Genomic DNA, 16244 nt, shown 5'->3' with positions numbered 1-16244 from the left:
ATTATATATGCTACTATATTTTTGTCATTGAGTTGTGCTGTTTTGTTTGAACTTCACTGAAGTAGTCACCCTTTGACACACATTTTAATTAATTGATAGACGCCTTGGCGAATGATGAATCTGTGTTGGTAGAGACTTTGGGGATTGATAGATTTTTGTTGGAAAATGAATCTGTGTAATGTGTAGAGGCTTTGGAAAATGTGAATTTGTTGGAAAATTTGTTGGTGAAAATGAGTTTGGTCATTAACTTTGTAATTTGGTGATGAATCTGTGTAGCTTACTAACATGATAAAATGATGAATTTTGTAATCTGGTCATGAATATGTGTAACTTACTAACTTGGGATTGTTTTGAATGATTAATCTAGTCACCCTTTGACTTTGTAATTTTCCTTATTAATATGGTTTGTTTTGAATGATTTTGATTATAAATTAAAGTTGAGATTGTTTTCCGTATTAATATGATGCAAAAGTTGGGACTGCCTACGGTCCTACTCACACACTACAAAAGGCCTATGGACCCAATAGAGCAAGCCCATAATAGTCGGCCCCAGTTAGCTAACGTAGGCTAATAACCATAAGCTCGAAACTGCTTAGCACAACCAGTAGATGAGGTGATCACACAATCGTCCCCGAATAGCATGGGGACTCAAATGCTCTTCCAGATAACCCACCTGGGATCAAATAATGAGAAGTTCAAACAGTAACAAACCTGGACAATTTGAATAAAGAGATTAGGTTGTTGTGCGGACCTGAACAAGTCCTCTCCTACTCTATATATATTAGAGGAAATTCACAATCCAGGTACATTTATTTAAGTCTCGAATTCACAAAGATATTGTACAGACGGTTTCAATTAGGCATCGGAGGCGTTTGATATCCTTCAAGCCTTCTATAGTTCTTCTGTGCAGGTTTAACGAGGGTGTTCACTGGGGTGCGAAACACATCCATAAGAATACATCAAAAATAAACAAATGCATCATCAAATCCCCACACCAAAATGGAGATAAAACTCAAGTTAAAAACTACCACTCTAACCTGTATTTTTTCCTCCGGCTGTAAACTCCCTTCAGTAATTTTTAAAAAATAAAAAAATCTAATAAGAATTTCATCAAGCTCGCAGAAACTCTGGCATAGATCTACAAACTAAACTACTACAAGATATGAACCCAAAATAACCACATCACGATGAGCTCAATAAACCAAGGCTACAAGCTGGGTTAAAACTGATGTGCAACGAAAATCTTTTCAATGCAAAGTGGGTTAAACTCGGGCTTTAGTTGCTCCAACGCCTCCAACCTTCTATGCGAACAAACAAATTTCAAACAAATTCTAAACTTGGGCTTGCTTCAAACATGCTAATGGGACAGAGAGACACATACTGAGATGCTGGCAACGAGAGAGATGGCAGTGGAAGAAGTTTCGGCATGGGGGGAGAGAGAGTAGAGAGATAGAGAGATATAAGAGAGATCGTGGGATTTTATTGTAAGTACTAACTTAAAATTTTTTAAATAGAAGCCTGGTACTGAGTTTTGGGTTGGAACATGTGTTTTTGAATGTTGATATCATACTTTATTATTATTTATTATCTATTTTTTATTACTATTTGATATTTTATTATTAAATTTTACTTACTTTTTTACTACTACTCACAACATATTTCACAATATCTCAACCTCAACATGTTGAGATACGTTGTGAATAGTAATAAAAAAATAAGTTAAAAGTAATTACAGAAATTAAATAATAGTAAAAAATAATAAATAATAATAAAAAATAATAAAATAATAATAAATAATATTAAAATATATTGAGATACTCTCGACACCAAAATACACCCTTAAACTCGATACCCGGGTCAAGTGATGCCGCATTTGAAACCGTGGCTGAGAAACAACCCAGCCCGAGTGTCCAGGCCTAATAATATCCATATTATTCTGAAAGTTTTAATAATTTATTAATAATTCTTTAATACTTTTTTACTTATAAAAATTCAGACAATAAAAATATCTCATGTATTTATTATGATGATTTAAGATCTTGTATGATTATACAGATAAAATGAGATTAAAATTAAAAGTTAAATAAAATAAAATATTTTATATTATTGTTATTTTAGAATTTGAATTGTATTTGTTTGAGAGTTTAAAAAAATTATAATGATTAGATAAATATTGTTATAACATAATATCAATTCTTAGTTTCTTTGTAAAAATTTCTAATTTTCTTAATTTATTAAACAACTTATTGATTTTAAATATCCAACCTATTGAATTCTAAAAGCTTATACCTGTTGGATTTTTAATACATTCTTAATTTTATGAATATTACTTTTGTATTGAGGTATGTACTATATAGCTAGATGAGTGGCCGAGCAAATGAGTAAATGGTTTGTGAAAAATAGAAAATACTGATGTAATTGAAGTATATTTGTTAGAAAATGTGCTTACAATTATGAAAAATGATATAAAGAGAGTTAATTGAACATGAAATTTAGTGACGCATATAGTCATTAGACAGTTCTATGGAAATTGATAGCTCTGTCGACAGAACTGACGATCACTTTACAATACTTTTTTTCTTAAATATTAAGAAAAATATTTCTTAACAATTAAGGAAAAAAATTAATTAAATATATTTCTTAATACCTAAGGAACAAAAAAGAAAAAAGAAAAAAAAAAAAAAAAAAAAGCGCCTATCGGTACAGATGTTTCGGTAGACCGGAGCATAAAGTTGGATGCATGACTCGACATAAATTATTTCCGCTATGGACTTGGTAGAGCCCACAATCCTATGGTGGTGGAAAGTCACGGGGAATCTCCATGGTTAAATTTTTATTTTTATTTTCTAATTTGTCAAAAATATTTGTTTGTTTTTTTTTTTTAAAATTGATTTGAATGAAATACTTGATATACAAAAATATCCTATTAAAAAAATTAACAAGCTAATATAATTTGTTACGGTACTTTAAATATAAATTATTTTTATTATAAAATAAATACGATATCTCTCTCTAGATTGCGTTAGTATATAAACTTGTTTTTGTAATATATCAAGTACTATAAAAATGACGATGAAAAGAATGAGTAATACAATTCTTTTATGAAAAAATTTACTTATTATTTATTTTCTTGTTATTGAATGACGTGATATTAAATTATATATTTATAAATAAAATATAATAAATAATCTTTAATAATATAATATCATATTATAAAATAATAAAAAAATAATAAAAATTAAGATAATAAATAATATTACTCTTTTTTATAATTATATTTTAAAATAATCATACTTATGTAAGTGATTTTAATTTTATAAATTATTTTATAAAAATATCACTCATTTAAAATATAATAAAATATAATTATAAAAATAATTATACTCCTGTCATTTTTCATCAAAGAAAAGAAAGCCGACAACAAATAGTTACCACGTCAGCAACGAGGACCATATACAAGGAACTAAGGAAGCCAAACCGACCAAGAACTCTCCAGAGATAACATTGGATCAGGAATCCCTGAGAACTTTCCAGATCTTCATCTCCAATATAAAATTCCCCATTTCTTCCTCTACTCTACGCAACAAAGTTCTCTGTTATATTCCTCTCTGCTCTCATCGCTTGTGGTTGTTAAGATGCCGAGCCGATATCCAGGATCCATTACCCAGGACTGGGAGCCCGTGGTACTCAACAAGTCGAGGACCAAGGCGCAGGACCTCCGCGACCCGAAGGCGGTGAACCAGGCCTTGCGTTCCGGGGCTCCGATACAGACAATCAGGAAGGCCGATGCTGGTTCCAACAAGAAGGCTGCTCCGGTCGTCAACGCGAGAAAACTGGACGAGGCGGCCGAGCCGGCGGCCCTGGATCGAGTGTCAACCGAGGTGAGGCAGGCGATTCAGAAGGCGCGGCTGCAGAAGAAGATGAGCCAGGCAGACCTGGCGAAGCAGATAAACGAGCGGACGCAGGTGGTCCAGGAGTACGAGAACGGGAAGGCCGTGCCGAACCAGGCGGTGTTGGGGAAGATGGAGAAGGTTTTAGGCGTGAAGCTCAGAGGAAAGGTTGGAAAGTAATCACGTTGCATGGCTGTGGAAGGGACGGTGTGTTTGGTGGTGTGAGTAATGGACATATGTGTGCTGGTTCTTGGGTCTTGGGGTTGTTTAGCCCGCCCTTGTTTGTAATAGAACGGTAGGGTTTCCATTTTGCCTACAGAGAGGCTGGTGAAGACTGTCAGTGGAAGAGGTAGAAACTACTACGCTTGTACAAATATATGAAAATGAAATATGCAACTTCAAATGATCAATTGTTGATCTTCTCTCTCGGCTTTTAGATCATTCTAATTTCTTGAAGATCGATGTATGAACTGCGATGAATCCTTTTGGCCTTTGTATTCAATATAAATAACTTCTGGCTTAATATCGTGGTGCGTTGAATTCACTTTGGTTATAAATGAGATGATTTGTGTTTGGATTTAAATTTCGAAAACTAAGTTAATGATGTAAAGATATTAAGGATGAGACTGTTTTAAAAAGGAAGATACTTTACGGATAACATTTTTCATAATATTATTTTATAAACATATCTTTTATCTTATAACATTATTATAAAATGTGTTGTATCTATCGTTACTTTTTAAAAAATGTGTTCACGAGATCAAGCTAAAAATGTTGGGCATTTTCTTTTCTGGAAAAGCAATTGAGTAACATCAATTTAGTGTTTTTTTTTTTTCATTAAATTTCTTTTTTCGTTTATTTATTTATTTATTGTTTTTAAAAAGACTGGGCAATCTCAATCAGAGGTGGCATAAAGATACAAGGAATAAATCGATAAAAGTGGAAAATGTGAATCCTTTAAAAAGCAGAGGTGACATTTATCTTAAGGTAACCCTGTAGGTAGGGTAGACCAGCTTAACACCTTCTGTACCGCCTTGCTATGGCCGTAAAAAATCTGCATTTTTTCAAAAATCTAACTGCAAAGATAGCACACCATTAATCACATAGGTAAGACAATATTCTCATAAATAAATTAAATTGATTTCGCCTGTATTACATTCCCCAAGCCATTGCAATAAATTTAATAAGAATTTCCTCACCCCCTTTTCCTCCATCCACATTTCTTCTTGTATTCACATAGTTGAAAAAGTTACAGGCTTAAATAACTTATAATAAATTTAATTAACCTCTTCCATAAGGAGAGTTTTAAAAAAATGAGTCTCACGTATGTATGTTTAGGGGTATTGTAACCGGATCGGTTGGGTCTAATTTATATAGTTTTTAGAATCGAATTGGTATGCACTAATTTAAAAAATTTAAGAATCGATATCGGATTGATTCACTATTAAAATTGAAACTTTCAATTTTCTTGGTTTTGGTCATGTCCAGTTCAATTTTTCTTGTTTTATAGATAATCTATGTTAGTAATAATATGATGTATATATATATTAAACTATTAGTCTATTTATATTATAATATAAGTACATTATTTTATAATAATGAACACATATTAGTACAGTATTGAATTTAAGTATTATCTATATAAGTTTTAGAGTTTTTATATGAATATACAAGATCAAATGTGTAAAAATATATTTTAAAAAAATATATTAGAATTTATTATGATAAAAATATATTTATCCTTTATATATATTTATATGTAAAAAATAAGTTTATATTAATAATTTAATATTAATGTTTATGCTTAAGACTAATTTATATGTTATATCAATTGTTATATTAAAAATTATAAGATTAATTTTATGTTATATTACATGTTATATTAATTTTATGTTATAAGATTAATAAACTTGAATAATCATTTTATTACTATTTACAAAATTTTCATTTTATCTTATTATCCAAACCTGTGCCGTCTTTTATTTTTCAATCCTTTTGTTTTTGTTTGTTTTTCGTCCAAAGTATGGAGAAACGTTGATTTGTTATTTTTAGAAGCCCAACGACCACCATGCATCCCACAATAGGATTTCCATGTTGCGATTCTCTAAATGGCCAAAGATTTTCGTTGAACGGAGCGGCGTGTGAGTTATATGCGTGGGTCAAAGCGTGCGTGAGATCTACGGGCAATCGTATCGGAAAGCTCCTTTTGCCACCACGCATGGCGGTTCTGAGGTCAGGAAACTCAATTTCTTTATACTCGATTGTTCACCACACTCCTAGCATGACGTGTATCCCTCATGCACCGCCACAGTCTCTTTACTTCATGGATTTTGTTCTTCTTCAAGCTAAAAATGTGGATCTACAATTTTCTCGTATACCAAAAGAGTCCGAAGCTATATCGCTGATTTTGAAGTCTACCGGAGTAGATCTAAGTTGCAATTCGTCATTTTCACGTCTATCTTTATATTTATTGTCATTTCCTTTTGTTTGGATAAAAATAAAAAAGAAATAGTCTATCAAACATTTTATCTATAGAATATAAGTCCTCTCCTTTCATGGAGAGTGGGGTACGAATTCTTTGTTTTAGGCAAAATACTATCTCTCATATGGTTTTTCTGTAGAGAGGTACAGAAATTTAAGACTATATCAGCGATAAAGGAATTTGTGTACTAAAGAGTTTTGAACGTAATAGTTGGCTTGTAATCTAGAAATTTTCCTATATGTATGATGCCAAAACTGTAATTACGCTTTCATGAATGAATGAAGTCTATTTCTTATAAAAAAACTTTGATCTTATTTGTATGCACTATTTTTAGAGTTGTGATATGTTAAGATATAAATTAAATAATACCATTTACATATTTTTATCGGTTTAAATTTTTAGAAAAAATTATGATTTTATATGGTATCAAAACATATATCTTGAGTTTAAATTCTGACTCATTAAATATTCTATATATTGAGTCTACTCATTAAGGGAAAATCTGACACTAAATAAGAGTGTTAATATATAAATTAGATAATAAAATCAATTTTTTTTTATAAATTTAAACTTTTAAAATAATTGATAATTCCACGATATGGGATTAGTCCGGCCATCTTTAAATATGACAATATAGAGTTTGCAATCTTCCCAAAACCCTATGTAATAAATAGCACACACTTTCTTGAGGTGGTATGTTACTACAGTAAACAATTTAAAATAGGGCTGAGCACCGATGAATCGGAGTCGGTATTGGAGTCATCCGACTCCGACTCCGATTTTATCGGAGGCCGAATCCGGCCTCCGACTCCGCCTCCGAAGGTGTTAGACTCCGCTTCGACTCCGCCTCCGACTTGTCGGAGCGGAGTCGGAACGGAGTCGGAGTTGGGCGACGGCGTTGATGGCGTCGGACTTGGCTGGCTGCGATGACTGATGACCCAGGTCTACGATGGCACTGGCGTCGGACTTGGCACCGTGGCCCGTGCGATGACTTGGTTTGCCGATTTGGGAAGTTGGGAACTGGGTATGGGGGAGGGAAGAAGGGAAGAAGGGAAGAAGGGAAGGGGAGGGGAGAATCGATTTCTGAAGAGTGAGAGAGAGAATCGATTCGGCGCAGGGGGAGGGGAGGGAAGAAGGGAAGAAGGCTTCGGTGAAGGTGAGGGGAAGGGAATCGAGGGGGGAGGGTGAAAACCCTAATGGGCTGCACAGAAACGGCACCGTTTGGGGTTATTTTAACTCCAAACGGCGCCGTTTGTGGGGGTGGGGGGAAGTGAAAACCGCACAGAAACGGCGCCGTTTGAGGTTATTTTAACCCCCAACGACGCCGCTTGTTGTTGGGGGGGGGGGAAGTGAAAACCCATTAATAATAAAAACATATTAATAAGTTAGTAAAAATAAATTAATAAGTTAGTAAAACTATATTTAACAAGTTAGTAAAAATATATTTAAGTAAGTAAAAATATATTTAAGTTAGTAAAAATATATACTATTATATATATTATATATTAGTAATACACTAATACTAATACTAATACTATTAGTCTATTAATATATAGTAAATTAGTAATATTTAGTAATTTATATACTATAGTCTAATAACTAGATAGTCATCATAGTCTAGATGTAATAACTAGTAACTAATAATATCTAATAACACTAGTTAGACTAGTACTAATAGATAATAACTTAAATATACTAATTTAATATACATATAACTAATATTAATATTTATTAATTTATTTACTATAGTCTAATAACTAGATAGTCTAGATGTAATAACTAGTAACTAATAATATGTCTATAACACTAGTTACACTAGTTACACTAATACTAATAGATAATAACTTAGAAGATATTAATTTAATATATATTAACTAATAGTATACTATTATATATATATATATTATATATTAGTAATACACTAATACTAATACTATTAGTCTATTAATATATAGTAATATTTATTAACTTATTTACTATAGTCTAATAACTTATAACTAGATAGTCTAGATGTAATAACTAGTAACTAATAATATGTGATAACACTACACTAGTACTAAATTACTAATAGATAATAACTTAAAGATATTAATTTAATATATACAACTAATAGTATACTATTATATATATTAGTAATTTACTATATACTAATAGACTAATAGTATTAGACTATTAGTATATAGTAAATTACTAATATTTATTAACTTATTTACTATAAGTTTATAACTAATAACTAGTGCTAATTGCTAGTATATTATTGGATTTAACTAATGATGTTACTATATTTATATTTATATGATTACTATATAGAAAAACACATATATTTTTTATAAAATATGTACACTAGCGGAGCGGAGTCGGATGCGGAGTCGGAGTCGGAGTCGGAATAGGAAGTCGGAGTCGGAGTCGGAGTCGGATCGGAGCGGAGTTGGAGTCGGATCCGCCTGGACTCCGACTCCGACTCCGACTTTTCATGGGAAAAAAACTCCGACTCCGACTCCGACAAGTCGGAGTCGGAGCGGAGTCGGAGCGGAGTCGGAGTCGGAGTCGGATTTTCGGATTTCTGCTCAGCCCTAATTTAAAATAGTCTACAATCTTTCGTAACTATTTCAGGGAGTGCCATACCTATAAAATTATTATATAAAAATAATTTTATAAATTGATGTAACTCTATATAAATTATATATGAATTATAATAAAAATAATTTTACAATTTAATAAATTATATCAAGATACATGACTTTATAAAATTACTTTTATATAATTACTTTTCATAACTAGAATATTTTTCTTTCAACAAAATACCAAAGAAAATTGGACCATAGCAAATTCCAACTAGCTAGAGTTAGCTATTTTGAAAGGAGGATAATAACAGCTGACAAAGTAGAATCAGCTGACAAATCGTGTCCATCAAGGAATTGTTTTATGGGTCGGATTTTTTTTCCGCTCAGCTCTTACGCCGCCCAGTTCAGTTTTTTTTTTTTTTTATTAAAATTATTTTTAGCATATTTTAATATTTTTAAATCATAAAAAAATATATCAATATATTTAAAATTATTTTTTTAATCATTAAATAAGAAAAAAAAACATTTTACCGAACGGTACACTTGAACAGTATCGCTTGAACGGTATCGCTCGGGTGGCACAATAGGTTTTATTATGCCATGTACGTAACATTAATTGTGCATGCATATTATATTGCACCCAAGTCAGTAACTTTGATGAATATTTTTTATTCTGGGCACGTTCAAATTTTATTGAACCAATATATTATTACACAAAGCAAACGAATTAAACAGTACTAATTGGCTGCTATGCAAACACGTATATATATAATTAATAGCTCAGAGTTTATAATATAATGGGGTCGATTTATTAAAAGAATACAGACCTTAAATAAGATACTAATACACGCAAACACTTAATTATTCGAGCCCAAAAACAAAAAAGAAAAAAGAAAAAAAAAAAGGAATAAGTACTTCTATTGTTTGCTCATTATTATAACTTTCTTTTTGGTAAGCGCCACATGACCTTTTAATTATTTGGTAAAACGTATGATCTAAGTTTCCATCATGTTTGACGTGGAATTAGAAGGGATGATCATGATCTTCAATTCGATTATTCAAAGCCAGGGAGTGTTATAAAGGGGAGTAACAACCGATTTAACTTGAAGATACTTGTGAAGGGCTTCCAATCCATGATCTCTTCCAAATCCACTCATCTTATACCCTCCAAAAGGGCAGTCATTGTCGAAAGCGAAATAACAATTGATCCAAATGGTGCCGGCACGGATTGATCTTGAGACAGTGTTAGCCACGTTTATGTCCTTGGTTAAGATGCCCGCTGCTAGGCCATATCTAGTGCTGTTGGCTCTCTCTATCGCCTCCTCGATTGTTCTGTCGTTATTAATTGTTCATGGGATAATTAGTATAAATAGTGAGCATTTCTATCTGCAAGTACTAGAATATTGCATCAAGGACAAGTATATATATATATATATATAGAACTTTTGTACTCACTTGAACTTCGCAAGAGCCATTACAGGTCCAAATATTTCATCTTGTGCTATAAGCATTTCTTCCTGTGCATGTCATGGACCGGAGAATAATATGACAGATGAAGGGAAAACGACTAGCCTTTAATTCCACTAAAATAAACTAAGTACATCTATATATACTTAATTACCTTTACTTCAGAGAAAATTGTAGGCTCAATGAAATATCCCTTCCCACCCAATGGCTTGCCCCCTGTTAAAAGGGTGGCTCCTTCTCTCTTTCCATGCTCAATGTATGACAGAATTTTTTCAAACTGCTTCTTGTCGACCTGCACATCATACCAAAACACTTCCTTTAATGGGATCGATTATGGGCCCAATACACTTCCCTGTTCATGACTTCTTGGATTTCCTTTCATTAATTATATATATATTCCTCTTCTCCCAGCAGCTTGTTCGTGTCTGTTAGTTGCTTGTACCCCACGGGAAATGATATATACACAATTATTTTTCAATTCTTATACAACTTTTTAATAAAATATTTTTAGTTTCGAATTCAAATGGGTGAAAGTGAAAAAAAATTCAAATAAATTTTAAAAAATAGTATTTTGTTGAAGAATTGTGTAAAAGTTGTAAAATAGTCTATGTCACCTTAAAAAACATTTGTATGAAAGCCTCAATTCATACCTGGGGTCCATGTTGAACTTTAGGATCAAAAGGATTCCCAACAACCCAAGCTTTTGCCTTCTCAACTAATTTCTTCACAAGTTCGTCATATATCCCTTCTTGAACATAAACACGAGAACTTGCCACACATATTTCTCCCTGATAAAAGTACAAATATTAGTAAAGAAAATTGTCATTTTAAGGTACAATTTTTAACAAAATTAATTTTCTAAAATGCAACTTTATTTAAAATAATAAAGAAGCAAAGAACACATGAAATTTACCTTGTTATATAGGATGCCAAAAATGGCTAGCTCAGCAGCCATATCTACATCGACATCGTCAAAGATTATGAGGGGTGACTTGCCTCCTAATTCAAGTGAAACCACTTTCAAATTACTTGCTGCTGCGGCCTGCATTACCTTGCGTCCAACTTCTGGAGAGCCAGTAAAACTAACCTGAAAACACCATCACTCTAGATTCAAGAGCACAGCAGTACCCCAAAGCAATGAACTTATTGGCCAAGACATTTTTGCAAAAGAACATAAACAAGGGAAACACTCAATTAAAAGCTAGAAATTACGGCATCAATATCCATGTGAGAGCTAATTGCAGCACCAGCAGTTGGTCCAAATCCAGTTACAACATTGAGCACTCCATCAGGGATACCAGCCTTGAACAAGAAAAGATAAATGGGAAAAATATCAGGAGGAACTCGTATAAATGAAAGCTAGAAAAGGCAACTATTATATTGAATATGGATAAGGATAATGCATGCATGGAAAATGACTTCACTGCACTACTAGTTAAGGACTGGATTTGAAGCCAGTTGAGGAGTCACTCAACAAACCAGAAGAGATGAAGGGTCTATGAAACATCATACTATGATGCATATGAAATTTCCCTTTCTCAAAATCTTGATTTTAGGACACTTAATTCATGATACAAGATGTGAGAAGATCTGAAAAATCAAGAATTGTATAATTCATAGATAGCTATATATGACTTCGCCAATGAGTTTTGTATTTAAGAGAAAAAAAAGACTGACTTCGCCGTATTAAATATATATATATATATATATATATATATATGACTACTAAGTAATAACAGCCTGACATTTTGAATTGTATATAAGGATTGATACAAACTTACTAGCTTAGCAAGATGAGCACAGTAAAGAGCCGAGAGAGGAGTTTGTTCCGCGGGCTTGACAACCATAGTGCACCCTGCTGCTAAAGCAGGGCTAATCTTCAGCAAGAACATCCCCATAGGGAAGTTCCAGGGGATGATGTGTCCCACGACACCAATGGGTTCTAGCAATGTGTATCCATGAAACTCACGTGACATCTTCAATACCTGCCCATGAATTTTGTCAGCTGCACCTGCATAGTATCGGAGAGTACATGATGCTTGAGGAATGTCCACGGCCTTGCCCATACTGTACAATTTCCCAGCATCAATTGTATCCAAGGAAGCCAATTCTTCTACATTTTCATCAATCAAGTCTGCGAATTTCATCATTATCCTTGCTCTCTCCTGCAACAATTTCCCATTAATTAGCTGTTGCAAATTGTATATTAATGGTCCTTATATATAATGAACTGCGCGCTTGCAAAAAGGGGTTGAGAATTAAAGCAATAATCTGATCATCAAATGGCACTTGTCATCCAATTCTGATCGTTGAGTTGGATAAAAAAAAACAAAAAACTCGTTAGAATTTTTGAGTTTTAATGATCATATCCTAGATCTTTCCAGTATATGCAATAAGACTCATGTTCGATTATATATGGGATTGATCTTTTAATCTTAAATACTATAAGAAAACTTATCTCCCAATATCATGTCTAATATCTAGATCTCTATGATCATTTTCTCCTTCAATGAAGCTATCCTCGTTGACATAAGCGAGGCGAAGAGGCTGCCGCACCTCTTTTGGAGCGGCTTGCCGCCTAACACTCTGCTAATTTATCACTCCTAAATATAAATTTTAAGTTAATTTATATTTTTGGGACTACTATTAAGTTAATTATTTTCTTTAATTTGTGTGAAAATACATTTATTTATTTATATAATGGCTTAAGTTTTAAAAGGGTTCTCATGAGCCATTATAATTGACTCCATATTAATTCTGTTGTGGGTACTGTGACTATAAAATGGACTTTCATATTAAAATAATTAATAAAAAGTTTCCAAGATTTGATCATATATTTGCATAAAATTTTCCCAAAATTTCAGTGGGGCCGCGTACATATATATATGCACAATGTGACTGTGCTGTTGAGACCTCTGACTTTCGCTTTCTTGTCATTAATTAGGCTCAAGTCCTGGTGCATGCACGTGCTTTACCTCACGAAAGCTCAATGAAAAGTCGCGGCTACCTCCCGATCGAATAATCGAATTAAGCATTTTCTTGAAGGTATAACCCAAGTTTTTCTTCTGTCAGAAAAATACGTAATGTTTTGACGCTTGACTATAAAATTTGTCAAATATTGACTGACAATCCATAGATAGCTTTTGTCTTCCAAGCTATTTGCTTAAATATTATTCAGGGTACATCATGAACCCTGCAGTAATTCCTTTGATTAATATATATACATATCTCTAAAACAAAAAACTGGACCAACTTAAAAAATTTCAATTTTTATGGAGTTTCAATTTTTTTATTTTTATTTTTTTGAAGGACTCGCACACTATAGATCTATGGACCGGAAAATGCTAGTGGATTGAGCTGATCCTTAAGTTAGCTTTTAATTATTTTAATTTTTTATTTAATAATTAAAAAAGTGATTATTAGTAAGATTATATATATTTTTTCTTAATAATTAAGAATATTAAAGATTTGTTAAAAAAAATGAAAGGAAAAAAAATAAATTAAACAGACTAGCGGCGGTAGCACTAGTACTCTAGATCTATATCGGGGTAACTTTTTTTAAATAAAGAAAAATAATAAGTTAATAATCAGCGTATAAGATAAAAATAATCAAAGAATATTAATTGAGTTAGAGTTATATTATATACAATTATTTTTATATATTATTTATATATTTTATAAATGTGATTATTTAAAATAATTATTTTATATTTTAAAAATGATAAAATCAATCATATTAATAAAATATATAATTAAAATACGTAAAATAACTCTACAATTTTTATAATCATATATAGAGAGATCGAGTACATACAGAGCCAGGCAAGCGAGGCCATGGACCATGATCGAAAGCCTGTCGGGCAGCTTTCACCGCCAAATCGACATCCTTTTTATCTCCTTCTGCAATTCTCGCTATAGTTTCCGTTGTTCTTGGATCTATGGTCTCGAACGTCTTTCCTGCATATTATTACCAAAGAACAAAATTAATGGTACGAAATTTACACTTACAATAAAAAACTTTATTGACGTTGGACCCGGCCAGTGGTACTGTAATAAATGATATAAAGTTGATACGTGGCTTTCATACTTGCATTACCTCAGACGTCGCAGGCACCATTGGCCGAAATGCAGTTATAGATCGTACATCATGAACCTCGCGACGGTCGAAAACTTGATTTTAGGTACTGTACTAGTTTTTTCAAACTACCAAGTCTTACTTGATCTTAACTTACGATGGGCCGACAGACTTATTTGATCTTCAATTAAGAAGTTTTCCAACCAGAGGAGGTTAGTTACCCTTCTGCAACTTACTACGTACAGACGGTACGGTACTTTCGGTGCTTTATATTTTCGTACGTAATTAACAGCCAGAACCCTCCGCTGTTCTATATATGTACGTACTTTGTAGGTTGGCTGCTACATATATATATGACATATATATGCTTTTACGTAATTAAATTCGTGAAAGAAACAAGCGAAGTAGCCAGTGGCATGCGTATATTAATGTAATTGTATATATAATGTAAATATAGATAGATCATGAACAAACGAAGATGAATTCTTCTTCTCTCTCTTGTAGTTTGTTTAGATCCTTTCAGGCCTTCGGCCTTTTGGCTTTAGCATAAACTGCTTGTCATATAATATATATTATATCATAAGTGAAACTAACCAAAAAGTTGGAAAAACAAAAGGGGAAGTCCTGAATATATAATCCGGAAAAATTTACAAACGTACGTAGTAATTAGTTTGATAGAGAGAGATCTAGATCATGGAAAGTAATGAAAACCTGAAATGGAATCAATGAACTCTCCATTGATGAACAGCTTGGTGAACTTGATCGTCGGGTTCTTGACAAAAGAGGCTGAGCTATCATCAATATCGCAATGACTCCCCATCTCTCTCTCTCTCTCTCTCTCTCTCTCTCTCTCTCTCTCTCTCTCTCTCACTTAATTTTCTCTTTCACGTTTGCGAAGGTTGAGACTATATATATATATATATATATAGAACCAGTACTGGCTCGTTCCACTCTTCCCGATTGGGGTTTGGTGCCAACCTCCTAATTAAAGGCACCCAGCTTAATGAACCCAACTGGGTCACAATATGCAAGTCTCCTGCACTAAGTCTGGCTTTTTTTTTTCATAAACATTTACGCAAGTCTCGTACAAGCGAAACCGTGTATAATGTGTAGTCGTTGTAGCTGTCATCTGGGTTACCGTGGGCTCTTTGAATCGTGCAGATTATCCGTGCAGACAATTAGTCAATAATATCTCGTTTCTCTCTTGGGGTAATCGAGATGCATGGACCGTATCAAGGATCAGTTCACACACGAGTAAAGAATATATATATATATATATATATGAATTTTGCTACATACAAGCACAGTCGCGCATTAATCTGTGTACTAATACTGATTTATTCATACTTAAAATTTAAATTAACACTATTTTTAATAAAATTTACTTTTTAATCAATCATATCACATTGGTGTACAGATTAGTACACAATTATGCTGGTAATTATATTTTTCCTATATATATATATATTTCCTGGCCGCCATCATGAAAGCGGAGTTATAATTGACTAATTGTCTGAGATGAGGACATGCATGATGCATATATGAATACATATATATACACTAGTAGTTGGGTACCGTCCAATGGACGTTTGCCCCGTGTATAGAAATATTCTTTTTATTAAGAAAAAATTTTTGATTAATAATGTAATATCTTTTAAAAAAATGTATAATTTTTAACATCAAACAGTAAGATAGACTTAAATTGATTTTAAAGTATTTAAAATTAAAATCCTATTATTTATTACTTCATGTGCTCTTGGGTATGG

The 16244-nt window shown here is 32.6% G+C and overlaps 2 protein-coding genes across 2 annotated transcripts; one reads left to right on the top strand and one right to left on the bottom strand.

Moving 5' to 3' along the window:
• Window positions 1-3494: 3494 nt before the first annotated feature.
• On the top strand, window positions 3495-4413 carry LOC122305035 (multiprotein-bridging factor 1c). The gene has a single exon (XM_043117303.1). The coding sequence runs from the start codon at window positions 3636-3638 to the stop codon at window positions 4068-4070; it is 435 nt and encodes a 144-aa protein (XP_042973237.1). The 5' UTR covers window positions 3495-3635; the 3' UTR covers window positions 4071-4413.
• A 5264-nt stretch (window positions 4414-9677) lies between these two features.
• LOC122305736 (aldehyde dehydrogenase family 2 member C4-like) lies at window positions 9678-15355 on the bottom strand. The gene is made up of 9 exons (XM_043118296.1): window positions 15190-15355; window positions 14218-14360; window positions 12185-12568; window positions 11616-11705; window positions 11317-11490; window positions 11054-11191; window positions 10558-10695; window positions 10392-10453; window positions 9678-10268 (listed from the first exon to the last, which is right to left on the bottom strand). Exons 1-9 carry the CDS (start codon window positions 15296-15298, stop codon window positions 9995-9997), a joined length of 1512 nt encoding a protein of 503 aa, XP_042974230.1. The 5' UTR covers window positions 15299-15355; the 3' UTR covers window positions 9678-9994.
• Window positions 15356-16244: the final 889 nt, after the last annotated feature.

Source organism: Carya illinoinensis, chromosome 3, assembly GCF_018687715.1.
Source record: "Carya illinoinensis cultivar Pawnee chromosome 3, C.illinoinensisPawnee_v1, whole genome shotgun sequence".
NCBI classification, from domain to species: Eukaryota; Viridiplantae; Streptophyta; class Magnoliopsida; order Fagales; family Juglandaceae; genus Carya; species Carya illinoinensis.
Note: the sequence above shows the minus strand (reverse complement) of the source record. Positions and strands in the feature narration are given on the sequence as shown.